The 25,513-nt window shown below is 53.2% G+C and overlaps 1 protein-coding gene across 1 annotated transcript in view; it reads right to left on the reverse strand.

Moving 5' to 3' along the window:
* The window catches only part of BSN (bassoon presynaptic cytomatrix protein), a 65,990-nt gene that overhangs the window by 5,770 nt on the left and 34,707 nt on the right, over positions 1-25,513 (reverse strand). The window contains exons 4-5 of the mRNA XM_066327052.1: positions 7,969-8,433; positions 344-6,973 (exon numbers count right to left, since the gene is read on the reverse strand). Coding sequence (XP_066183149.1) covers positions 344-6,973; positions 7,969-8,433 — 7,095 coding nt within the window. The remainder of the gene's footprint in view (positions 1-343; positions 6,974-7,968; positions 8,434-25,513) is intronic.

Below are 25,513 nucleotides of genomic sequence, written 5' to 3' on the forward strand. Positions count from 1 at the left end.
GGTGTGAGCAAGAACCACCACAACCTTAAATGGAGACGTGCATGGTGGCTGCTGGCTCCTCCAGAAAGAAGGGGAACCCATCTGGAGCAGGTGACAGCCCTGATGCTGCCAACCTGCAGCATCTCCTGCCTGCTGACAGGCTTATGCAGCCAATGGACCTCCAGGGCCTCCCTCCGGCTGCTAGTATTGGCATGCACGTCTGTGCCTGCTGGCTGCCATCAGCTGCTGCAGGGAGCCGGCCTTTTGAAATATTAATTGCCACAGCGCTAATGAAACTGAAATGTCCCGAGGTGCCTCCTGGGGCTATTCCCTGAGGGTAAGGTTGTTCCCTGAGGTGACATACCTGTGAGCTGGGGAGCAGCGGGTGTTGGTAGAGGGAGAACCTGTCCTTGCCAGCCTCCTCAGAGGTGGGGCTGATGGGCTTGGGGTCGGACAGAGAGCGCTGCATGGTCTTGATGGGGCGTGGCAGCGTCTGCTGGCGCTGGGCTAAATCAGTGGTGAAGTGCTTCTGTGGGGGGACGTGGGCCTTGTTCAGCCGCTCGCTGGTGGCAAAGGAGGACTCCAGGAGGCGATGGGGGGACAAGGGGGAGACAGGTGAGTAGAGGACCTGGGGAGAGCGGGGTGGCTGGCGGGTCACCAGCTGGGAGAGGGATTCAGCCGGCAGATGGGACTGGTAACCAATTTCCAGGGGATCTGGCTTTTTCTTCTCAAACTTGCCCAGGGTCTGCTGCCGGACAGTGTGGGGATCCAGGGGGCCTGTGCTCACTATTTGGAGGTTGGTGGAGTAGGGCGGAATGGTGGTGGGCACTGTCAGCTGGGGGACCACAACACCAGGTTGGGGAGCTGGCTCTGGCTCTGTCTGGCAGGCCAGGCTCTCACCCCGCTGCGTCTTCTCTGGGGCTGAGATATACTTGACAATCTCCACTCGGGGGTCATGGGTGGTGATGTGAATGGAGGGGGAGACGCGGAGGAGCTGGTCGGGCTCTGTCTGCACCGAGCAGTCGCTGATGGTCTGGATACCCACACTGGCTGTGCGGGTTGCCCCGTCGCTCTTGCCCTCAGTGCTGGCCTCAGTGTGCCGTGAGGCCCTGGAGCGCCGGCGGCGCACGGGCTGCTCCCACTCCCCGCTGTCCTCCTCATCCGTCTGCACACTGCAGTCAGCGCTGCGCCGTGTCCGCCGCCGCCGTGACAGCATGTACCGCTCCTCACCGTCCTCCTCATCTGTCTGCACGCTGCTGTCCGCCATCTTCCGCGCCGCAAATGTCTCCTTCTCATAGGCATCTCTTAGCCGTGGCATCGAGTTCCTCTTCTTGATGCCCCGGCCAGGCTCCCAGGACTCCTCGACTTGAAGTGACATGTCTGAGGCCGAGCTGCTGAGTGGCCGCTGTGGCACAGGGTAGCGGGGACCGGCAGGCCCCTCTGGGGGTGTCTGGCCCGGTGGGGGCCATGCCTGCCCATTATGCGGCAGCACCCGTGGCGCCTCAGCGGGCCCCTCAGGTGGGCGGGCAGTGGGCTCCATGGGAGTGGGGAAGATGGTCTTCTGCCGCTTCTGCTCCTCTAGCTGCTGCTGCAGCTGGTGCTGGAGCTGGTGGATGTGCTCGAGCTGGAGGCGCTGCTGGGCGAGCTGCTCCCGTTGCAGTGCCAGCTGCGCATGCCGCTCCTCCTGCTGCTGCTGCAGCACCTGCTGCTTGATGCACTGCAGCTCCTGCAGCTCCCGCTGCACCAGCAGCTGCTCCTTCTCCCGGTGCCGCTGCAGCTCTGCACGCTCCCGCTCCAGCTCCTCCTGCAGCCGCAGCTGCCGCAGCTTCTCCAGCTCCACGCGCTCCCGCTCCAGCTGCAGCACGTGCTCTTGCTGCTTGCGCTGACGCTCCTCTTCCCGCTCCCGTTCCTCCCGCTGAGCTCCATCCAGTGGTGGCTTGGGTGCTGTGGCCACTGGTCCACTCTCCTTGGGGGCTGCTGGTGCTGCTGGTGCCTCTGTACAGGGGGCAGCTGGTGGTGGCTCTGCTCGCTGCAAGCCACTGGCAGGTGTGGTGGGGCCAGCAGGTGCTTTGGGAGCAGGAGTAGCTCCCACTGCTGACGGTGCTGTGCTGGAGACGGGCTTCCCCAGGTAGACGGGTGTCTCCATCATCGAGGCTGCTGGGGCTGGCCGGCTTGGGGCTGGGAAGCGGTAGGGGCCGTGTGCTGCAAGTGGGACACGGGGGGTGACAACTGGCAGCCTGCCCAAGCTGGCCAGTGGGACTGCTGCCACACTGCCTGGGCCGTAGGGTCTATATAGCCCACGCAGCATGGGCCGCAGCACTGAGGCTGGCTGGGTGGTGATGGGCAGCGTGGAGGCAATGGGGGTGTTGATGGTGGAATAGATCATGCCATCAGCGGCCCGCACGGTTGCAGTGGAAGGAAGCATTTGCCGGATGGTGCCCAGGCGGACACCGGGAACATTGTACTGTGCCAGGTTGCTGAAGCCCTGCCGTGCCTCAGGGAAGGTGGGGTTGTACATCCCACTGGGTTTGGGGGGTACAGAGCCATGCTGCTGAGCTGCCAGCCCCCCTGTGCCCCCCTGCCCGTTGCTGGGCCCATATGGCAGCACATCAGGGCCGTTGGCATGCCGGCCCCCGTACTGGTCCATGGAGTTGAGGGCAGCACACATGCGGCTGATCTCACGCGCTGTGGTGGCACTGTAGTGGGCCAGACTGGACTCTTGGAAGCTGGCCAGGTCCCCCCGGTGTGAGAAGCGGTAGTCGGAGCAGATGTTAGAGGCTGAACTGTACCTCCGCATGGGGAAGGGGTGGCTCAGCAGCTCTCCCGGTTGGCGGAGGTCAGAAAAAGAGCCATACTGTAGCCCTTGACCCAGGTAACCGCCCTCGGCAAAGCCCACGCTGTAGGAGTGCTTCATGGTGCTGAGGTCCACAGCGGCATCACCTGCTGGAGCAGGGAAGGGCTGATCCCCCTTTGTGTGGTAGTAGCTCATCCCGATTTCAGAGAGGTTTGTGTCTGACATGGAGGAGTAGAGACGTCCGAAGGCGCTGGCTGGGTAAAACTTCTGCTCCTCATAGAGTGGAGGTGCTGGGCCCGGCTGCTCCTGGTAAGGGAAGGTCTCTGGCAGCTCTGGATCTCTGCTGCCATACATTGGTCCACCAGCTTTCCGACCAGGCATCACTGCTGCCTCCCCAGTTTTCTTCTCTGGCATCTTGGAGGTGGGGTTGAAAGCACCTGTGCAGCTGCCACCAAAGGGGAACTTGTAGACCATGTCACAGCAGGCCACCTGACTCTCTGGCTTCACGCCCGTGAGGTCCAGGACATTGGCTGGCACCTCCTCCTTCAGCACTTTGGTCACTGGACCAGTTGCTGCCTCCTCCATCTGCACCATCATCACCTGGGATTTCTTGCCACCCAGGGCAAGGAGAGGGCTCTGGCTCTTCAGCTCTACTGGCACTGCCCGGTACACCTCCGATCCTGGCTCTGGTGGGAATGACTGAGGGAGACCGCTGGCATTCTGTGCCCCACTGGTCTGTGTGAGGAGCACATCCTTCTTCACCATCTGGCCTGGCATACCGTACCTTGCAAATTTGGTCTGGGGGGCAGCAGTGGGCTCAGGCTTTCCACTGGCCACCCCACTGGCTCTGACAGTGGCTGTCTGGACACCCTGCTCCACCTGCTTCACCTGTGCCAAGCACACTGGGCTCCCGGTCCCCTGCCCGAAATCCACACGGCTCTGGAAAGGGTCTCCATAGACCACAGGTTGCTTGGACTGCGAGAGAATCATGGGAGAGGCGATGGCCAGGCTGGCAGTGCTGGCTGCCGCAATGATGGCATGGGGCTGTTCCTGGGCATTGAGGTTGATGATCAAGGGCTGGATGGCTGTGGACTGCCGGCTGGGGATGTGGTCCAGGGTCAGGCAGTACTTCCTGGCCTCGGTGGCCAAGGACGTGAGATCCATGCCTTGGTCTGTTATGATGATGGGGGCAGACTTCAATGCAGTCCGTAAGTCCACAGCATTGCTGCTTGGCACCTTGGGCCCTGGCTCCACCCGGGATGTGCCAGGGATGGAGGAGATGCGGCAGAGGGAGATGTTTTCTGCAGGGAGTGCTCCCCAGCTGTACAGCCCTGTGATGCCGTCAGTGGCTGAAGTCACAGCAGATGCTTTCTGGGCGTGGTCCTTCACTGGCTGTGCCCTGATGTAGGCACCTGTTGGCTCCTCTGGCTCCCGGGTCTGGGTGTAACCATGTGCCAGCAGCTGCCGGCTTGGCCTGGTGGGGGATGAAGTGGGAGATGTCAAGGAGCCAGAGCTGACTGGCTTGGTTTGGCTGGCTGCATCGGCCGCCAGTGTGATCACCATGAAGGGGGAGTCCTGTGAGGAGGCCTGCCGGGTCAGGCGTGGTGAGCCCGCCTGGTGCGGTGTCTGTGTCCCCTGTGCCACCATGGAGGACGAGGTGTCTGGGCTAGCAGCAGCAGCAGCAGAAGGAGCCTCATAGGCAAGGACTGGGCTCTGTGTCTGTGTGGAAAACTCTGCCGTGGCTTTTGTGGTGCGGGTGGGACTCTGTGTGGGTGAGGTGGGTGAGAGCGGAGGGCTGGAGCTCTTGAAGAAGGTGTATGTCTTGGGCAGTGTGGGCTTGCTGTCACTTGCAGGTGGGATCTTCTCCCTGGCTGTCTGCACACTAATCTCCACTGTCCTGGTTCTGGTGGTGTCCTCAGTCTGAGAGCCATAGCTGACAGTGCTCTTTGATGGAGTGTAGCTTCTCTCAGCTATGGATGGGGCCTCTGGGCTTGGTGAGCTGTAGCTCTGCAGTGCACTCCCAGGGCTGCCTGCTGCTGTTGTCACCGTGCTGGTGCCTTTGCTGTGAGCATAAGGAGTGGTGGTAGCCTTGGATATTAGGCTGGGTGCTGCTGGGGCACTCTGGAGCTTGGCTAGGTCTTGTCCCTCTTTTGCAAAATGCTGAGTGACCCGGACATCAGGAATAGTCTTGCAGGTGCTGCTGTTGGAGCTGGCAAAGGAGACAGGAGCAGAGAGCTGCGTGGGGCTTGTGCCAGGGGTGAGTGGGCCACCGTTCTGCTTCAGCAGGTCAGCATAGGCACTCTCAGCATTGAGGAAGTGCTTCTCCTGGTACGCCTCCTCCTGCCCCTTCACCTTCTCACCCTGTTTGAGGACCAGATCAAAGGAAGAGGACTCATGCATCCTGGAGATGCTCTGCGAGGTCTGCAGGATCTCCTCGTACACCGCTCCTGCCTTTGGCAGGGCACTGGGATAATCGGGCTGGGAGGGGCGCGTGAGGCTGCCATCGTACCGGTATTCCTCACCATACTGGTAGTCAAAGCCATTCTGGCCCTCCGTACTGCGGTAGCCACCCTGCTGGTAGGTGCTGCTGTAGAAAGAGGCAGGCTGTGCCTGCTGGACCTGCTGCTTCTGCATCATCTCTGCCTTCCTCATCATCTCCTCATAGGCTTCCTCAGCGCTTTTCAGGGGCTTGCTGGCACCACTCTCCACCTTCTCCGTTGGGGAGTACAGTGACATGAAAGTGGGCAGGTTGTATTCGCTGCCAGACTTGTACAGCTTGGAGGCCACAGCATCAAAGCTCTCTGCTTCTGAGTCAATGGAAGGTGAGTACTCGGAGCAGGAGGAGCGGTGCAGCTCTTCCATCTCCGCCGCCTGTCGCAGCTCCTCTGTGGGGGAGGCATCCTCGATGGGGGAGAGATTGCTAGGGGGGGTTTTGGAGCGCTCCCTCCTCCGCTGGGCCCTCAGCTCCTCCTTGTCACGCTTGGTCTTGCGTGCTGTGCTCCGGATGCGCTGCTGCTCCACCTCCCGCATCTTCTCCTGCTCCCGCAGGAGCTCCTCTTCCTCCCGCATCTCCTCCTCCTCAGATGAATCCTCAATGGTGGGCAGCAAGGGGCCATGTGAGCGATGCCGAGCTTTCCTCTGCTGCTTCACCTCCTCCAGCCGCTGCCGGCGGCTGGGACTGCTGTCACTATCCTCCTCCAGTGAGGAGATGGAGGTGGGTGAGGTGCCCGAGGTGTAGCTGGGCGTTGTGGCTGGCAGGGTGGAGGAGTACTCGCCCCGTGAGCGCTCCTCGGGGGAGCCTGTCAGGCTCTCCATCTCCAGCTCGGGCTCCCGGTCCACACTGACATCTGACTCCTGGCCAATCTCCATCTCCCGGCCATAGCCAGTTGTGCTGTTTAGCTCGATGGTCTTGAATCGCCGCAGCCCACCCTGAGCCGTGCTCAAGTCATCACCCTCCACTGCCTCCACCTCCTTGCTCTCCTCGGTGTACATGCTGCTGGCACCATGCGGCAGGCGCCGCTTGGCTGATGCTGGCTCTTTGCCCTTCTCTGCCTCCGTCTTCTGCCCAGCTTTGGGGATGCTGTACTTGGTGTGCCCATAGCCTTCCTCCTCCTCCTCGAGGTTGTCCTCCTCAGCACTCATCTCCAGGATCTGTCTCCGCATGAATTCCTCATCCGTCACCTCTGCCTCCTGGCCCTTGGTCCTGGGGGGCACTGGGGAGAAGCCCCCCTCACTGCTGTCCTCCACATAGTCATGCCGCAGCTTGCTGCCAAACTCATCTGAGGACTCTGCGCTCTCCCGACGCTCCCGCTGGTTCTCCCACTCCTCATCCTCCTCCAGGATGTCCTCCAGCTCCTCATCTGAGTCAAAGGCTTCAGGGGTGATGGAGAGGTACCGTGGCCGCTGCTGTTGCCGCTGGTCCTCCTGTGGCTCTGTGCGGCTCTTGCTACGCTCAGGGGACTCTGTCGGTGCACCCCGGCCTTCCAGGAGAGGCCGCATGCTGCTCTCCAGCTTGGTGAGCTCAGAGGGGCTGGGGGGGCTCTGCCCGGCCAGCCCAGTGCTACTCAGCTTCTCCTCTTCCTGCTGCACCAGGCCGGTGATCTCGCTCTGTGAGCTGGAGATGCCATCAGAGGAGTAGCCGGTGTCGCTGAGGCTCTGGGGGCTGCGGGACAGCTCCGGGTGGTAAGGCTTGCTGCTGTCCTGCAGGCAAGAGAGAACACAGCCTCAGATTCAGGCAGCTCCAGAGCTGCTGCTCCTACTTCCCCGCCAGACTGTGTCCCAAGGAGCACACAGAAAGTCTGGGCACCAATGGAAGTCAGCCCAGAGCAAAGGCTGGGGCCCACCCTGTATTCCCCAATTCAGTGGCACATCAGCAATTTGTCTCTGCTAACAAAGGCAGGTGAGAGGGTGTGCTGCAGGAAGGGGATGGTATAGCAAATGGCCCCGGGCATAAATAAATATGTTTGAAAAACTGAGCTCCCAGCCCCCAAGGCACCCTTCAGAAACAAGGTTGGCTCCAGGATCCCAGCAGAAATAAACAGCCCACTCTAATTGGCTTGAAAATTAGGCAGTGTGGGGGACAAGTCTCTGAGCCATGGGGACTGTGCCATCCCTCTCAGCCCTGGTGCTACTGGCAGGACCTGTCACCCTGCCAGCACACAGGCACCACAGACCACTTGATTTTGGGGGCACAAGGAGCCTCTTCCCTGGGGGCTGCACAGCAGTGAGGGGGGCAGCCATTCCCTCCCTTCCATGTCCCTTCCCCATGGGGGAGCTCTGCTGGCTGCTGCTGGGGTGGTTACTTGTGGGGAAACATCATCCCAAGGCAGCCAAATGTTTCCCCAAATCATTCTGAATTTTAGAAAAAGTAGGATGAAGAGTTTGAAAAACACCCACTGCTGCAACATGGAATGCTGGAAACTGAGTTCTCTATTTGACAACAAATCCCAGCTACCCTTATACTGCTTCAAAGAAATCCAAAGGCCAGACATGACCTGAACTATTGCATTTTGCCCGAATTGATGTAATTCTAATAAAAAGAAGGCGAATACCAGCATGCTGCCATGGAGCCTGTGAAGGTCCTTCCCCATCTGTAGGCATAACTACTGATAGAGGCACAGCCCAGTACCACACCAGGCTGGGGCAGGGTTTGGTGCCCAGGGATGCCTGGAGCTGGATGCACCCTGAGAGCTCACCTCCTGCTCCTTCACCCGCGGCGCCTCAGGGAGTGCCTTGTTGTCTTTGCTCTCCACCTCTGGTTTGGGGGTTAAGCTCTTCCCCTTTGGAACGACACTCTCAGGAGCTTTGGAAGGCTCCGGGGCAGTTTTGGGCAGGGGTTTTTCCTCTGCCAGCACCGGGGGCTTCTTTTCTGCTGGCGGTTGGGGCTTCTTCTCTGCTGGGGCAGGGCTCGGGGTCCTGCTCTGCTCAGCAGCCCGGAGGCTCCTGGAGGGCGAGGGCTGCTGCGCAGGGGGTGCCACCGGCTCGGTGGGCGCGGGTGCCGGCGTGGGCGCTCTCTGCTGCAGGCCGGTGGCAGGTGGCTGGTGCCGCGGGGAGCCGGTGGGTGGCGGCTTCGGAGTAGGCAGTGGCATTGGGGCAGGGTCGCCGAGGCTGCCCTCGAGCAGCCGCTGAGTTTGGCAGTTCAAGCACAGCCATTCGTTCTTCTGCAAAAGAATAGAAGGAAAAGTCCTGTTGAAATTCTGGGAGCTTCACCCCAGCAGGGATCTCATGGAGAAGCTCTGCTGGTGAGACACCTGGCAATGGTGCAGAGGACTCGGCCCATCCAAAGAAGATAACTGTCTGTGGAGGGGCATGCAGTGTCATAGCCATATCCTGCAAACCATCCACATCCAACTTCAACCCGTCCCTATCCTTGTCCAGAACCCAGAGATCTCCAGCCAAAGGTACCATGACTGTCGCACAGGGATTGCACACTCTCCCCCACAATCCCTCAGTATCACCAGCTCTTTCATTCTTCAGCCTTGTCATATTTCAGTTTTAAGTGAAATTAAACAATCAAAGGCAGATCACTACTGTAGCTTAACACTTCTCAGCTCCATACAGCTCCTCTCACACTCTAATTTGTTTTCTTTGATACAATAAAGGTTTAATAGCATAATCATAACACTCGCGGCTCTTTTTTTCTAGGTTAACAAAAATACTGGGTACACAAGTATCCCAGAATTTCCCAAAGATATTACCCAAAGTACACGCTGTGCAGGAAAAGAACAAGACAATCTTGTCTAGTGAAATTCTCAGCAAGAGCTGTCTTTTTATGGCCTGAAAAAAGCAGGGGCAAGTGGAGCTGTGAGTGGCTGAAAGCCCACAGGGCTACGGCAGCGGCTCTGCATTAAAAGATCAGAAGCGCTTTCCTCCCCCAGGTTGCCCAAGGGCTATTTTTACCCACCCAGGAATGTCCAGGAATAGGAGCCTGACATTTTCTTCCCTTTAGATGTTTCAGCACCTTAAATCTTTACAGTTTTGCTGCTAACAGCACAATATGCTGCAGGTTCTTTTCCCAGACTTCTCCTTTGCTGATCCATGGCTCCCAAAGCTCAGGGTGGCCAACCTCAAGCAGTGGCTGGCCCTGAGGAGCTGTCATGCTGTCAGAGAGGTGATCATGGTCTTCATTTGGACCAGCCTGGGGCCAGGGCTGTGAGCCAGCTGTGTCCCCGGGGGCCCCAGAGGCCATGGTGTGCCTGGAGAAGATGAGGTTCAAAATGGCATCGAGGAAACAGCCTCAGGTTGCACTCGGTGAGGTTTAGATTGAATATTAGGAAAAAATTCTTCACTGAAAGGGTTGTCAAGCACTGGAACAGGCTGCCTAGGGAAGCAGTGGAGTTACTGTCCCTGAAGGGATTTAAAAGATGTGCAGATGTGGTGCTCAGCGACAGAGTTTTAGTGGTGGGCTTGGCAGTCCTGGGGTAAGAGTTGGACTCCATGATCTTTAGGGTCTTTTCCAACCTGAACAGTTCCATGATTCTAATCTATGACTCTGAATCCCACACCTATGGGACAGCAGCACTGTGATAGCCTTGTGATCTGCATCCCAGGAGTCTCCAGGTTACGATGAGAGGCTGGAGATGCCTTGCAGCTGGTGGTGGCCAGGAGCTGCAGTATTTTCCCATGGACACTTCTTCACTCCTGCAGCAATCCAGCCCAGGAGCAGCCATCTGGCCCCTTGCTCTCCAGGGAGCAGAGGGGCAGGAGGGCTGCTCCTGCAGGAAAGGGGCAGGTGTAAAACATCCTCCCACACAGCACCCTGCAGCAGCCTCTGCTATTCACACCAACATCTTAAGAATACATTAGGGCTTTGGAGGGCCATTTAAAAAATCCCTTTCAGCACGGTAATATTTAATTACTGCTTAATCAAAGAGAAAGTCTAATTAAGGGGCAAGTGCAGCCTATTGTATCTTAATGATTGCATTTGTCTTCTTTTATTTCAGAAGTTGTTCCTGTGCCTCTGAATCAGATGTGCTTACCCCACTCTGCTGTTTAATTATTCCAGACCGCAGAAGGAAATGTGATTGTATGACACAAATTGAAACATGCCTCATGGAAATACATGACCTTTCATTTTTCGTTCAGGAATCCCATTTTTCTTTGCCAGAGCTCCCTGCCTGATGCAGGCAGTGAGGGCAGGGCACGATGCACAGGGGATGGGTCGGATGTGCCAGGGCAAAGCTCAGTTCAGCTCCTGCCCATACCTTTCTGCCACACCATCACACCAGCTCCCAGCTGGTCCTGAAGGAGCTGGAGGAGATCAGCTTGTCTTGAACTACTCAGCCTGCTTGACTCAGATTCTCTACACCCTCCCTGAATGGGGCACTGCATATTCTTATGATGTCCCAGCCTGCCAGTCTTTGGTGACTGGGGAGCTCTGCATATGTGAGAGGCACAACTGCTTTTGCCCTTCCAGGAAAAAATTCAAGCCCAGAAAGACCATGGAAGGCCAACAATGGCCACCAGGTACCAAGTGCAGATGCTGAGTGCCAATCAAGTTCCATTCAAGGAGCCCATGGAGGGGCAGGTGTGAACTCATCACCACGAGGCTTAGGGCTCCTCCACAACCAGACAAGCACAGTACTAATCTATTCCATGGGGATGCCCATCCCTGGAAGTATTCAAAATCAGGCAGGGTGGGGCTTGGAGCAACCTGGTCTAGTGAAAGGTGACCCTGCCCATGGCAGAGGGGTTGGACTGAGGTGAAGGTCCTTTCCAACCCAAATTGTTCTACAATTCTATGATCTGATGTCTCTGCAGGTTGGCCTGAGCCTCCTCCCTGAGGTTTCTCCCAGCTGTGGCTCTTCAGCCATTCCTCTTGGCAGCTGCCCCAGTTTGAGCAGCTCACCCTGCCATCCTGCTCTCATAGATGTGACAGCTTGACTCTTCATGGGACTGCACTGCGAAGAGGATAAGGAAACAGTCTCTGTTAAAAATAGCTCGGCCAAAAAGATTGTGGAGCTCCACTCTGAAATGCCCCGTCTTTCAAAGCAGGCAGGAAGGCCTGGGTACAGTGGGAAGGCAGGAACCAAGGAGGGGCAGGCAGAGAGGGTCCTTTGCTTTGCCAGCTGTGAGATGTGCCAGCCAAGCCCCAGAGACACTCAAATTGAGAGACTGGCATATGCCGAGTTTGCATTTTCTCTTACTGACTTTTCCTTCAGCACCTCTGGGATCTACCATGCTGAAGAGACCCTGCTGACAGTCCTACACCCTTCAATCTGTGGAAAATCACTGTGGCAGAAAAGCAGTGAAAGGATAACTGAATTTTCCTGAACTGTGGGAGAGTCCCATCCCTCTCACAGTCAGTGCCACGTGGAGCTGTGTGTGAGCACAGACTGTGCTGCAGCAGCCAGGGCATCATTTGCCATCACAGCTCACGCTGGCTGCAATGAACACTCCAGCAGCAGCAGCTGTGAGCTGCCCAGCTCCCACACGCACATGAGGGAGAGAGAAATCCTGCCCATGGCAGCTGTGGAAAGGTGGAGGCAAGCAAAGCTGCCTGTGCTAGTGGGACTGCCTCTGGTAAATCATTCTGAGCTCTTGTTCCATCTTTAAGAGATCTCTGCAGCCCCATCAACCCCAGCACTGACACCTGTCATGTGTCTGGGGGCTAAATTCCAGGTGGTCTGTGAGGATGCTGAAGCTGAGGCACCTCCCAGCATTGTGCCAGTGCCCCATGCTCTGCTGGTGACAAATGATCTGTCCCTCTCCCAACAGCATTATCAGCTCGGTGTTTGGTTATCCCACAGCATCTCTGCTCCCTCTCAGAAGGACTGGCTCTGAAGCAGCTTCCTCCTCCACATAACCTGGCCTCAGGCATTTCCCAGAGAACAGGGCCAAGGGGATTAAGCTGCCCCTGAGAAAAATGCAAACATTGGAGGAGCGGCTGCTTTGCTAACAGCTTGTAAATCCCCACTGAGATTAACCAGATCCCACGAAGATAATAATAATTAGGCTGTGTTTAGTGCTTTACATGTCCAAACCCTTGGATACCCAGGAAGCCAGGGTGCCTCTCACTGGGTGGAAAATCGGTAAGGAGCTTATGGCAAAGGCATGGCAGCTTCTGTCTGAGTCTCCACAATTAAAGATGCTGGAAACCTTGTCCCTGATCAAGATGTGGATTGGGCCTTGCTTGGCACTGAGGTTTGCTGCCTTAAAACAGCTGTGGTGGTGAGGAAGGGGGGCTTTAACCATGTGGAGCACAGGTTATGGGGAGCTGGGGCCAATGAAGGCTGTGGCACGCAGGGAAGATGGGCAACACTGCTGGGATGCAGAGCAGGCTCCAGATGGAGGAAAGCATCAATAATTAAGAAGAGCGCTGAAACCAAAGTGCACCTGAGATGCCATCTGAAATGAAGAGGCGCTGGCATGGCAAGGCACACTGGAACACAGCCACCAGAGGCAGTGGGGTGAGGCTGCTGGGGGCTGCCCAGCCTAGCTGGTTATCAGCTTACAGCCTTTGAGGATCACTGCCCTGATTCCTCGGGCTCCCTGCTTTCCTTGCCTCCAAAGAACTAGGATTTGCAGGAGAGTCACAGAAAAAGTGGGTTTCTGGAGAGACAGTGCTGGTGGGGTCCCAAGAGGCAGGACAGAGCTCTGGATGCAGGGTGTGAGGGACTGAGGGAAGGCAGCTTTGTTTCAGATGCTGTATCTACGGAGGAATGACCATGCCAGTTTTCAACCTAGCACCGTGCAAGTGGCATCAGGGGATGCTGGATTTGGCCACAATTCCTGCCAGCTCCGCTGCAGGGGCAGCAAGTGCTGTACCCATGGCTGCCCGTGCTCCCTCCTGGGGGTGAGGCAGGCTGTGGGACAGGGAGGGTTAGCAGGGAGGGCTGCAGGGATGGGGCTGTGTCCGGCCTCCCCAGAGCTCCAGAGCTGGCTGGCAGGTGGCCACAGCCCTGCTCGCCAACCTCCACCGGGTCTTACCCTGCAATTGTTTTAATTTACTAATGGGCGACAACAAAACTGTAATTAACTAAAATAGAAGTCTTCCTGCATAATTCTGGTCAATGTTACCACTTGGCAAGTTAATTAAATGCTGAATTCCCCCAGTGCCGCTGGGTTTTTTAAATGATGAAGCCAGAGAGCTCCAGCATCACAGTTAAGCATGAATTCTCTGTTCTTGGAGGTCTGAGAGGCTTGGTGGGAGCCAGTGGTGCCAGAAGCTTTCCAGCTTCCCCAGCTGCTGGTTACCAGTCCCACCATCCCCATCAGCCCCTAGGCCCCTTGGCTCAACCTCTCCAGTGCCTGGAAGATGCTCAGCCATGGTCTTTGTACCCAGGCAAACTGCTCCCCACGATCTCACCCCTGGGACTCTGCCCATTTACTTATGCTCTACAGCATTATTTTACACAATCAAAACAGTATCTATTAAAATACTGGGACAAAAATCTGTACAAAATAAGATAAGCAGTATGAGGTACAAGTATCTCACAAGCAAGATCTCTCATCTCCCAGCATTAAATGCAGTGAATCTCACTAGAATATTTCATTTATTTGCTGACAAGTACTGTGCAGGGCTCATCACCATGACAGATGGATGCCTGGAAAATATGGAAAACACTTCTGGTATCTGAATCAAGATCCAAATTAACAAGAACCTCATAAAATCACTTCCCAAGCTCTCTTCTCTGTCCTTCTAGCAGGAAAGCTTCCTCCAGGAGGGCTCCTGACAACCAGACACCTTCCACACACCCTCTCACAGCAGAAATGGGGGCATCTCACCGTGTGATCCCAGTCCCCTAACATTCTGCATCCTTGTGTTAAGAACACTGCAGCTCTGGCCACCCTGTGCATGGTTTTTAGCACAGTGTTAAAGGAAAGGGACTAAGTCATGCTTGATCACTGGCTGCCAGGGTTGTTTCAGACCCACCTCAGGCAATGCTGGGGGTCTGGCGGGCAGATTCCCCACCTTCTACGTGCTCCTGCGGCCGTCCCTCTCTCAGCCAGCAGCCTCTCCTGGTGCTCCTTCATTTCAGATGCCAATGCCCGAGCACAGGCTGATGCTCACTCCCCCTTGGATTCTGCCAGCTAAACTCTCAAGTGCCCCTCCAAATCCCCTCCAAAACACCTCTGCCAAGCACCTTTGACTGAGCTGCTCGAGTTTTGGGATGCAGGGGGGGTGTTGCTGATCAGTGCCAAAGGCTCTTATCTGGGATTCTTGATTACAGAAGGGAGGTTGTACAACAAAATCTGACCAGGGCATATTCACAAAGGGTGCTTTGAACAATCATGTGCCATCAGCATACAACCACAGGCCTGGTTTTACCTCCGCCCCAGCCCTTATCTCTTCTAGGAGGCTGAGGCAGTGATGGGATTTGAAACGAGGGCAAGGAAACAAAACGGGCGCTGCGACAGTGGAAGCAGCAGAGATCAGGAGAGATGGAGCACACGCAGGAGGTGCTTGTGGGATCTGCATCTGTGGTGAGAACAGACACAGAGAATTCAGGTGCCCCAGTACCAGGATGGGACTGAGACCAAGGGAAACTGGGGGCAGTGCACAGACAGAGGCATCCCTGGGAGGAGTGTGGGGCTGTGTGTCCCCACACCATCATTGACAGCCACCTCCAGGACACAGGACAGGGCAGAAAGTGTGGGCTACTTTATTAACCTGATTGTGCCTTTTTTGTTTTAAAACCACCTCAAAATCGCACTCAAGCTAGATGCAGAACTGTCTGCATGTGTGCTTGCTAGCTGCTGCTTCTGAAGCTTAGCATGTGTGTAGATACATATATATAGAATCTGTAAACAAAACTAAACATCTTATTAGCACTAAATTGAACTCTCAGTGGTCAGCAGTGATGCCTGCTAGGCTGGGGGAGCAAGTGGAGCTCCCCATGTGTCCTTCCCCGCCTGGTTCCTTCACCCCCAGAGTGGAATGCCACTCCCAGCGCAAAGCCACGGGCTCCCAAGTCCATCTGCAGGGAAAGGCAGAGAGGGGACTGCACACACCTCAGGCAGCTGAGTCTCTTCAGCTGCCAACTGCTCCACACTAATTGACTTCATTATCATCAACTGGGCAAGTTTTAGCACAACCCCGGGCTTGCAGATCAGCTCCCCTGAAAGCCACCACAGTTATTTCAATCCCTTACTATATATAGCATTTGACTAAGCCACTCAGTGATGTGTTTTCCAGCAACCGACTATTCTTATCTGTTCCCGTGGCCCGTCTCAGGCTGATAGAGCTGATGGTCCCACCCCAGCTCTATTTTAAACGTGTGTGATGTATTGATGGCCTTCACACCGCAACAATGTGATTAAAAACAGCACAGGGTAATGAGCTCGCAGGGTTGAGCTCTGCCTCACAGGGCTTGTCTTCTGCCGCCCATCTGCTCCACTTCATCCCTTCTCGGTGCTGGGACCTCTCTCAGGTGGAAAACAGACAGAAAGAGAGGATGGAAGAAGCTGCACACGATGGCTGAGCACTGGAGCTGCTGTCAGTGTGTTGGGAGGGAAGGGAAAGACACGGGCAGAGGCATCTCCCAGCCCCTGACAGCTGCAAGGAAGATGGTGTGTATTGCACCAGTGCTCCCTTCCCTCCCCAAATCTACCCAGAGGGGACCTAGAGCAGGAGCAGGGTGTCAGCTTCACAGCCCAGCCCCTTTACTGGTGCCATGGAGATGAGCAACCAGACAACAGCCAGGTGCCAAAGTGGCCACCACAGTCCTGGTCTTTGTCTCTCCCTTCCCCTTGCACATCTCATCCCAGGGATTATGCTCTCTGCTCCTGGCTGCACTAGGGATGCAGCAGCCCTCCCCGGCAGAGCCCGAGGGTCAGCCAAACAGCTCCCATGGGGCTCACAGCCTCCCACCCTGCGGCTCCATACTCCACATGGCCAGCAGAGGATTATTCCAGCTGAAAGTCTTTGACTGATGAGTAATAGCAACGCTACCCTCCACTTGCCTTCGAGGAATAGCTGTGCTCTTGCCAAGTCCAGCTTATTGCACTGCAGCAGCCGATGGCCTGCCTGGTGAATACCTCCACGCCAAGAAGAAAGTGTTGCAAACCTCTGTGGCTGTAGAGGAGCTGCAGATGGGGTTGTCACCACCACGACCAGCCTGGACCACCTCAGCTCCTTGCCCAGCTGCAAACCCCACTGCTGTGACCTTGGGTCAGGGCATCCCATACTGGGCAGTACCTCCTGCGGCAGAAGTGGAGGTAGAATCATAGAATTATGGAATTATTTAGGTTGAAAAAGAGCTCTAGGATCGAGTTGAACTGTTACCCCAGCACTGCCAAGACCAACACTACCCCATGCGCCAAGTGCCACACTTGCATGTCTTTTAAATCCCTCCAAGGGTGGTGATTCTACCACTTCCTTGGGAAGCCTGTTTCACTGCTTGACAAACTTTCTGCTAAAACAGTTTTCCTACTATCTAATCTAAACCTCCCCTGGCACAACTTGAGGCTGTTTCCATTATCCTAGCACTTGTTACTTGGGAAGAGAGACCAACCCTCTACTGGCTACATTGTCCTTTCAGGCAGTTGTAGAGAGCTGAAGTTTCCCCTAGCCTCCTTTTCTCCAGGCTGAGCCCTGCCAGCTCCCTCAGCAGCTCCTCAAAGGACCTGTGCTCCGGACCCTTCCCCTGCACTGCTGCCAGCTGCAGTAAATGGATGGACTTTTTGGGGTGCTGACCTGTGCACAGGCATCCTGCTCTGCTGTCCCCTGCGCTGTCCCAGGGCTCTCAGCAAGGGTCCTTCCCAAAGCTGGCTTGACAGAAGCTGAGGAAAATGCCACCAACTTTTCCATGTTATCAGGAACTATGATGTTAGTCAAGCTCAGGCTACTTTTTGATATTGTTATTTCACTCTTGGACCCCAAAAATTTTATTTCACAAAACTTGGAAAAGCAGCTCATCCTGACTGACCCAGATGCCAAGGGGCCAGTTGGACAACCTGTCTGGGACATCTGGCTGGGATCCCAGAATAAACCCCTGGCTCTGGCATCCAGCTGAAGCCCCTCCAGCCAGCAGCAGCTCCTGACAGCCCCCACCCTGGAAGCATCTCATCATCTGCATCCCTGTGTGGCTGTAGCCATGAGCAAGGCTCTCTCCTGCTCACCCCTGCCCATCTTCCATCCTCTCTAAAATTAGGGCAGCTGCTGTGGCAGGAAGCACCCTCTGTATTTTTGGAGCTGGAAAAAAAAAAGAAAAAAAAAAAGAAAAAAAATCCTTTCTGAATGGCAAGAATGTTTCTAAGTCAAAGGATTTAAACTATTTTGCAATCAAGGAAGCGTATTTCCAAACGAGCTGAAGGCGAGAGCCTGGGTGCTGTGTGGGCTGTGTGAAGGGGCTGCTAAAAAAGGGTATACAGCTGTCCAAAATTTGGAAATTGGAGCTTTAGCAGAATATATATATAGACATCCCTCCCCACTCAACATATTTCCTTCCAGTTCATTGGATTTAAAAATAAAAATTAAAAATCAGTACGATATTGAGGAGAGCACTTTGATGCTTTTGGCTTGTCTAAAAGCCATGAGGACCAATTCCCAGGGCTGTGGGTCAGCATCCATTGCCCTGGTAATGGCCTGCTGAGCAGCAGTGTCACTGCCATGCTCCTGCACTAACAGAGACATCCAGCAATAAACCAGCTGCCTTTGGGAATGCGAAGCAGAGGTGCCACCTCCCAGCAAGGCAATGATGGTGGATACAAACACTGGTGAGTTTTCCTGGAGATGGTGAGGAGACGTAGAGGCCAACCCCCAACCTCCTCCAACGCACCATTCTCTCTGTTAATATCAGCCACTCCCATCTGCACCTGATCACCCCTTAGCACTTTGGTTCAAATTTCACATTTCGCCTTTGATTTATCACAGTTGCCACCACTGGGTAGCAGCTTTGACACTCATTTATCTCTGTTGTTATTTCCAATCTGGATGTACTCCTGTTTGTTCTTGGCCATTGGCTATCACAACACATCTTCTGCTACCTTGAACATTACCTGATATTTCCTTTTGAAATGAGTGACGGGAGATAAAATTGCCCCTGGCCTGGGATGGACTCAAGATGGAGCATCTTTCCAGAGAAGTGGGAGAAAAGTCATGTCCAGGCTGGACAGCTGGTGGTGCAATGATGGGAGGTAACATGTGAGCATGTGCTGAGTATATAAAAAAAAGCAAAATAGGAACAAGAGAGCAAATCTGATGCTGAAAGCACTTTTCATTTTCCTTTTCACTGAGCCTTACTATTCCTCTCTGTTTCATCTCAGAGAAAGAGCTAAATTAACTACCAGCTCAGTTCCGAGAGACTGGATCCAAATGGATGAAGTATTAAGAAGATTTTCTGTTCACAATAAAATCCAGGCAACGGTATTAAAGCAGCAGAGGGTTTGGTCTGGTTTTCATAGATTAGCTATGGCGGTGCCAAGGACTGCAAGCTCTAATTTTCCCATTTTGCTCCAACATGACGTTTATAGAGCTGTCTGGATCGTTTACAGTCATTGCAGACCAGACTGGGATGACCATCATCTAACCATGTAGAAAAGAGGAACACAGCTCTTGTTCTCCACCATGTCCAAGCTCCCTGCCCCTTCTCACCCACACACAGACCAGTTGTTTCCGGGGCACCCTCCCTGAGGACTCTGCTGGGTTCCTGCCTCACCACTGCCAGGGGTGCTCCCACCGAGAAACTGCACCTCCTCAGCAAGCTGCAGTGCCATCCAGCACAGCTGCCCCTCCAGCACCCAAACCCACAAACACTGTGCCAGGAGTCTACTCCCCCAACTGATAAAGAAGTAATATATTGTTCATTTTTGTTTGAATCGATCTGGCCATACATTGTAATTTACTCTGTGATCGGGTACTCTTTAATGAGATTAATCAGCCTGTCAATCAGCCTTATCTTTAACAGTGCCCATTATCAGGATGTGTTTCTTAGCCAAGGTTAGCAACAGCAGGAGCATCTCTGAACACCAGCTGCATGATAATAATCCCACAGTAACACCCAGGAGATGTGAACCAGGTCCAGCAGAGCCCATATCCAATCTCCATGGACCCCACTCCTGTTGAAGCAGGTGTGCTGTAGGTGCAAGGTGTCCCTCATGGCTATTTCACACACTTTCGACACTGTACAGTGTTACTGGAGTTACTGGAGTAACTGTGACTCCCCAGGAGCCACTTGAACCCACATGCAGATTTCAAGTCTGCAGCAAAAATAATGCCTGCTAAGGGAAACCTGGCCAACTCTACAGAAAACAAATACACTACTCTATGTGTTTTTCCAACAGAATGGAAGAAAATCCAAAAAAAGCTACGTTTATCAGAGGAATCTTATTTAACCAAAATCTTCTTTTTTCATAAGCACTAGTGTTGACTAAAATATCCAGCCATACAACTAGTAATTTGCTGCATCTGATAAAAGCAGATTCAAGCTGTCTGATTGCTCTGTTTTAAATTGCAGAGAGCCCCACGTGTCTATCAGACACTCATTTCCAAACCAGAAGAAAATCAGCATCTTGGGAAGCCTCAGCTTCCTTCCCCTAGGAGCTGCTGAGTCCCCTGTCTCCTCACCCCAAAGTGGCCCAGCAGCAGCAACCTGGGTTTGAACCTATTTCATGATCACAAGGGATCATTTTCCTAGCAGGCTGGGGAGCCATCAGTGATATGGCTTGGAAGCTGAGGACATCACAAACCAATTTCCTGCAGTACCTGCACATAAACCTTTCCAAGCTTTAAAAATAGGGTTTTTTTAATATTATTGCAATATGTTGGCAGAGACCGAAACCCCCACGTGGAGGTGGCTGAGGGTACTCAGGGCTGTACTGCTAAGAGCCACCAAAACCCTCTTCTCATGGACCTTCCTTGGGGAGCAAATGCACCACTGGAGGAGATATCTGCATTCATGATTTTTGCCCTGAGATGCATGCGTGCCTAGAGGACTGGATATTTTGGTTTCTGTGGGCAGTGCTGTTTGACCACATTAAACAACTGCTGCTTCAAAAAAGCCCATGCACCCTGCTCCAGGCTTCAGGGCTGTGAGTCCTAATTCCAGCAGCAGAAATATTTTAATTAAATGAACTACCTTTATGGAATAAATCAAGTGATAAGCTTGAAAAATTTAAAGTAATTTTTATTAATATAATAAATAATCTTTCACGCTACTGTGCAGGTAAATTACACTAAAAGGCTGGGAAATGTTCTAGAAACACAAGTTGTTACAATGGAGATGGATGAGCCATTTTACTTCCCAGATTATACACAGCAGCATCTTGCCACACTCATGCCTTGCACACCCTCTCCCATCCCCTCACCTGTTGCCCATGGCAGAGCTGGAGTGGCAGGGCCAGCATCGCCCACCTGCTTGGGGTACAGTTCCCAACCATCCTCCCCAGGAACACATCCCCTGTCTCACCATCTGTCCTCATCTTGAGTGTTTCCTGACTCCTTACAGCCCACATTTTGGGGACTTGGATGGAGTTAGGAATCATGAGCTGCCTACAGAGGGATAATGTGTCTTCGTGGGGCCAAGACAAACTCAATTTACATCATCTTCAGAACTTATTTTAAACTTAAGATTCCTTTGAAAACCACCTTATTTTAACTTCAACTTCTGTTAGGAATAGCTCCTAGCCCCTCAGCTGGCATGTGGTGATTTGATGGTGACCCTGACCTGGATGGATGCTCCCACCAGCAGTGCCCAGTCTCTCTGAAGCCAGGAGGCAGGAACTGGCTACAGCTGCTGGGATGGAAAAGCTGCGATTTTCCATCTCAAGAGTAAATGCAGCAAGAATGAAGCTGAGAAGGCAAAAACGAAATGAAATGGTGAAGTTCACATAAAATGGCTGCTTAAAAAAAACATTTAGAAAATCATATGAATCATGTTTGCTCAATTTAATATGATCTGCGAAGGCATTTCCTTCCCCAGCTGCCCTTTCCGCAGACAGACATATGCCTGGTGGGACTTTGTGGCTCCTGAAGCCACAAGAGGATACACCTCATATAAACCCTTTAAGTAATTTAAGAAGCTCCACTTTAAGAGTAGTTTGGGGCCACTGGAGGAACCTGCTCCTCTAAAGGCTGGCAACACTGTCGGACTTCCAGCCTGAAGAAAAACCCAGATTTGTTAAAAATACTTCTGCCTAGCTCTAGTCTTCTCCTCTTCTCCTCATGTCCTTTTTGCTCTCAGCAAACAGATGACTGTTGGTCATACTTAACAGTTCTGACTAAACCAGGGAATTATGTAAAAAGGAGAATTTCACAGCTCTTTCGCAGACCCGAGTGCAGGTGTTTGTTCCCAGCAGCCAATGGGACCTGCTGCTGCAGCTCCCTCACCAGAGCCAGCACATCCCCCGGATGCAGCCCAGAGCCTGGACCCTGCCCTGGCCTGGACAGAGTCATGGGCAAACCCACACCCAGGTCATGTCCTCGTACCCACATCCACACTTTGGGGGATACCAAACCAAATACCTCATTTCTTTGGCAAACTAGGTCTGCTTTTCCTTTGAGAATATTTGAGCAAACTTTTCTGAAATCAATGCTTACTGCTGCAACAGGCTTGGGAACCAGGTGCTCTTTGAGGTCCAAACAATGAAAATACCCTAACAATAACAACAACAACAACAACAACAACAACAACAACAAAAAGCCCTAAAATAACCCTTCATGTCAGAGCTCAGAGACTTCTACTTATCTCCCAGTCATGGGAGAAGACAAATAATGGCCAAAGGCTGCCAGCTGTGGCATGGGACAATACAAAGCATTCAGTGATTCCCTCTGAAAATCCCAAAACAGTTCTCTAAAATTAAGAAATCCCTCTTACTGCTTCCAAAGGTGTCTCCGACTCCCTCAAATCCTTTGTGTTCCAGTGTTTTAGTGTTGTACTCTCTCTTCCAGTATCCCATGGCAATGAGGTCTCTGGGCTAACTGTGCAAAACATCTCCCCACCTCCCTTTCTTCTCGGTTTTGTGTTGTGAGAAACACACAAGCAGATGAAGGACTGTGCTCTGTCATGTGTTAGGACACAGAGAGATTCCCACCCTGTCCTGGTTATTCACATTTTTGGTGCAAAGAGGCCCCCAGAAAATCTGCCTTTGAGGCTTTTCATCACTCCAGGGAAAAGGGTGGTGTAGGTGGTCACATATCTATTTCCTTACAGTAACTCTTTCACAAGGAAAGCACAGGAGAGGGTATCAAGGGATGAGAGCAGCATGAAAGATTTGGGCCGTTCTCCAGAGACTTAAGGTCTCCTAATGTAGGATTTATTTCACTTAAACTATTTAAAATTTGGGCATCCAGTCTCAGCAAGTCACCATCTGCCCCAGGTGGGAGATGAGCTTCTCCAGGATGAGAAGCCAAATCCCTTGCAAGGCTTTACCTTGGGTGGGTACCACTCTTTCCATCAACTTGGAGATAAAAACCTGAAAGTGGTGTGGGGCGAGGGGTAGACAAACCCTCCCCTCCCATTCCCAGAGGCCACAGCGTGCCCAGCAGAGGGTCCCTGTGCTGAGCAGGCTGGGCAGAGCAGAGGCTCCCTGAGCACAGCACCGCTCACCCGCAGCACGCTGCCTTATTTTAGCAGGCAGAGCAGATGGCAGTGGGAAGATGAGGAGGCAAAGCAGCAGTGAAGAGAACACTAGAAATAAAGCCCCATGCTCTGCTGAGGGGGGTCTGGTGCATTTTGATGGTTGTAGCCAGAATGAGCTTTGCGGCAGCTCAAGGGTTTGCTGGTGGGGGACCCATAGCCATGGAGAGGAGAGCCAGGGAAAAGCCTGCCCTGGTTCCCAAATACTGCTTGGCACAGACAGGGACAACTGGCACTGGCTCAGCATGGCCTCAGTGAGGCAGAAACAGAATTGAAATAATCCTCAGCAGAGGAGGCAGAGCCCTTGCAGAGGCTTCCAGCCCTGGTTAGAGGGTGCTTGGGCTCCACTGGCTCCTGGCCAGGGGCTGGGAGAAGCTGGGACTGTTCACTTCCCCAGTGTCACCACGGATTTCTGTGTGGCTGAGCTTGAACATCTCACAGGGCTTGATCTCCCCTGCCTGAAACACAGGGGATGCTCTGCAGAGCACCCTGGGTTTTGCACCTCTCTGAGCCTCTGCAGAGCTGAGGACCACGACAGCAGCACAGAGGGACCAGTCCAGCACTGAGTTTGGACTGCAGGGTATGCTGGGGAAGATGATTTACTCACACCTACCCTGTGCCACCTGCCAGCACAGCCTCCCTGTGTCCCAGAGGCTGAACCCACAGCACGGCTGCCAGGATGCTCAGAGATGCCATCCACACGGGACAAGAGCCTTGAGAGCTCAGCTTCCTCCTGTCCCCTTCACCTGGTTCCACGTCCACTGTGACCAGCAGCATAAAGCGCAGCAGAAACCACAGCTGTGTCCTCCAGATCCCTGTGCCTTCACTTTGCCCTCTAACACACAAAATATAACTACAACAGCTGCACCTTTCAAATTGTTTCTCTTCCAAACACCCCAGAAAGTTGTTTAAGTTGCAAAGTATTACCTGGGGCTTTCTCATCAGATTTTTAATTAGCTGAAACGATTTGCTTGTTGGGGAATCGTTTCCAGGAGCTCCTAAAGAGCTTTAAAATCGGCCCTAGGAACAGTCTCAGAAGGGAAATGAATTTCAGCTGGGCAGAAAGTCCAGCACCGGGCTATACCTCTGCCCACTCTCACCCCAGCAAATTCCATTCTGTCACACAAAGAATTGAAGCAATTTTTAAGAAGTTTGATATTCCCTTCTGATGGTGCAGGAGGTTCCCTGGCTGAGCTTCTCAAGCTGCTGTTCTCAGGCTGGGGGCACATTTAATTCCTGAATTCTTGGCATTACCCTCGCTGGGAATTCCAGCTCCCCGTTGCTCTCAGCGCACCTGTGTTTGACTGTGCATCAGGACTATAAACCAGGCACCATTCAGTTTGCAAACAACTATTTAACAAAGCAAAAGGAGGATTTTTTTTTTTTTTCAAAGAGAAGGTGCCGGCATTCCTGTTAATGGGCTGCTAACTTATAATAGCTCAGTTTGTGTACTGCCTAGAAGATCTCACTTCTCTAGGTGCCATTTCAAGCAACATATTTAGAAACTCTTGGCAAAGTACAAAGTAATACATAATTTTGGATGTCCTTTTTCCAAGAGGGCAGGCACACGAGCTCCTGCTCAGTTTCCTGAGGGCGTGGCTACGCTCCCTCTTTAAACTTTGTGTCCCATTTCTTATCTATTTTCTTATGCCTGGCCAAGATTGCCTTTAAAATTTGGGGGATTTTAAATTAAAAATAATTGGGTGGCAGAGCAACCACTTGCAGGTGGAGCCTCTTATCATCACCCCCTATGCTGGAAGTGATCAGTCCCAAGCAGATGCTGGCATTCCCTCTGGAAGATCACAGAACACTAGAATAGTTTGGGTTAGAAGGGATATTCAGGATCACCTTGTTCCAACCCCCTGCCATGGGCAGGAACACCTTCCACTAGACCAGGTTATTCCATGCCCCAGGGACAGGGCATCCAGAGCTTCTCTGGACAACCAGTGCCAGGGCCTCACCATCCTCACAGCAAAGAGAAATTCAGTTTGCACTGGAGCAATCAATGTCCTTAGGAAGCGGGCATGCCCCTAGAGACACCAGAGCCCTTGCTGGCCCAGCCTCTAGCACTCTTCTTAGTTTTGTCAGTTTCTCAAGGGAAATTTCCCAAAAACTCCCCATTTTCTCAGCAAATGATCACACATTTGATGGAGCATTTTACTCCCTAGTGGCTTCCAAATATTGCCTATGCTTTCTAAATATTGCAGGGTGAACACACAAGGGAAGGAAAAGTGGAAGCCCAAGCTCTGGAAAAGCCTTTCCCCTTGCTCACAGGAGCAGGAAAGGGATAAAAATCGAAGAAGGAAAGGAGTGCAATCATTGCTGGATCAAGCATAAGCACCTCTGTTAATGCCCTGACTAACGATTACAATCACTTACGTTAATAATGGCACCTCCTGGCTAATCCCTCCTATGCTCCCAATCGTTGGAAAGGAGCTGGTTTACAGCCTTATGTGAAGAAAGAGACTCTGGAAACATCGGGGTTTTTAAGGAATCCTGTCTCACCACCAAGGAAGCTGCAGCATGGTTTCTGTCTGCTCTTTGGAGTAGCTGCTCTTAGGCACAAAAAAATAGGGACACATAGGTAAAGGAAGCCATTTCAGATGAAATGACGGGGCAAAGACGATGATCTGTGCTGAATGGGTTGACTGAGGGCTGGGAAGTGAACAGGGAGTGGAAAATGGAGGGACATGTCATTCCCTCTTCTGCTCCGTGGAGAAAA

The sequence above is a fragment of the Sylvia atricapilla genome, chromosome 11, assembly GCF_009819655.1.
Source record: "Sylvia atricapilla isolate bSylAtr1 chromosome 11, bSylAtr1.pri, whole genome shotgun sequence".
NCBI lineage: Eukaryota > Metazoa > Chordata > Aves > Passeriformes > Sylviidae > Sylvia > Sylvia atricapilla.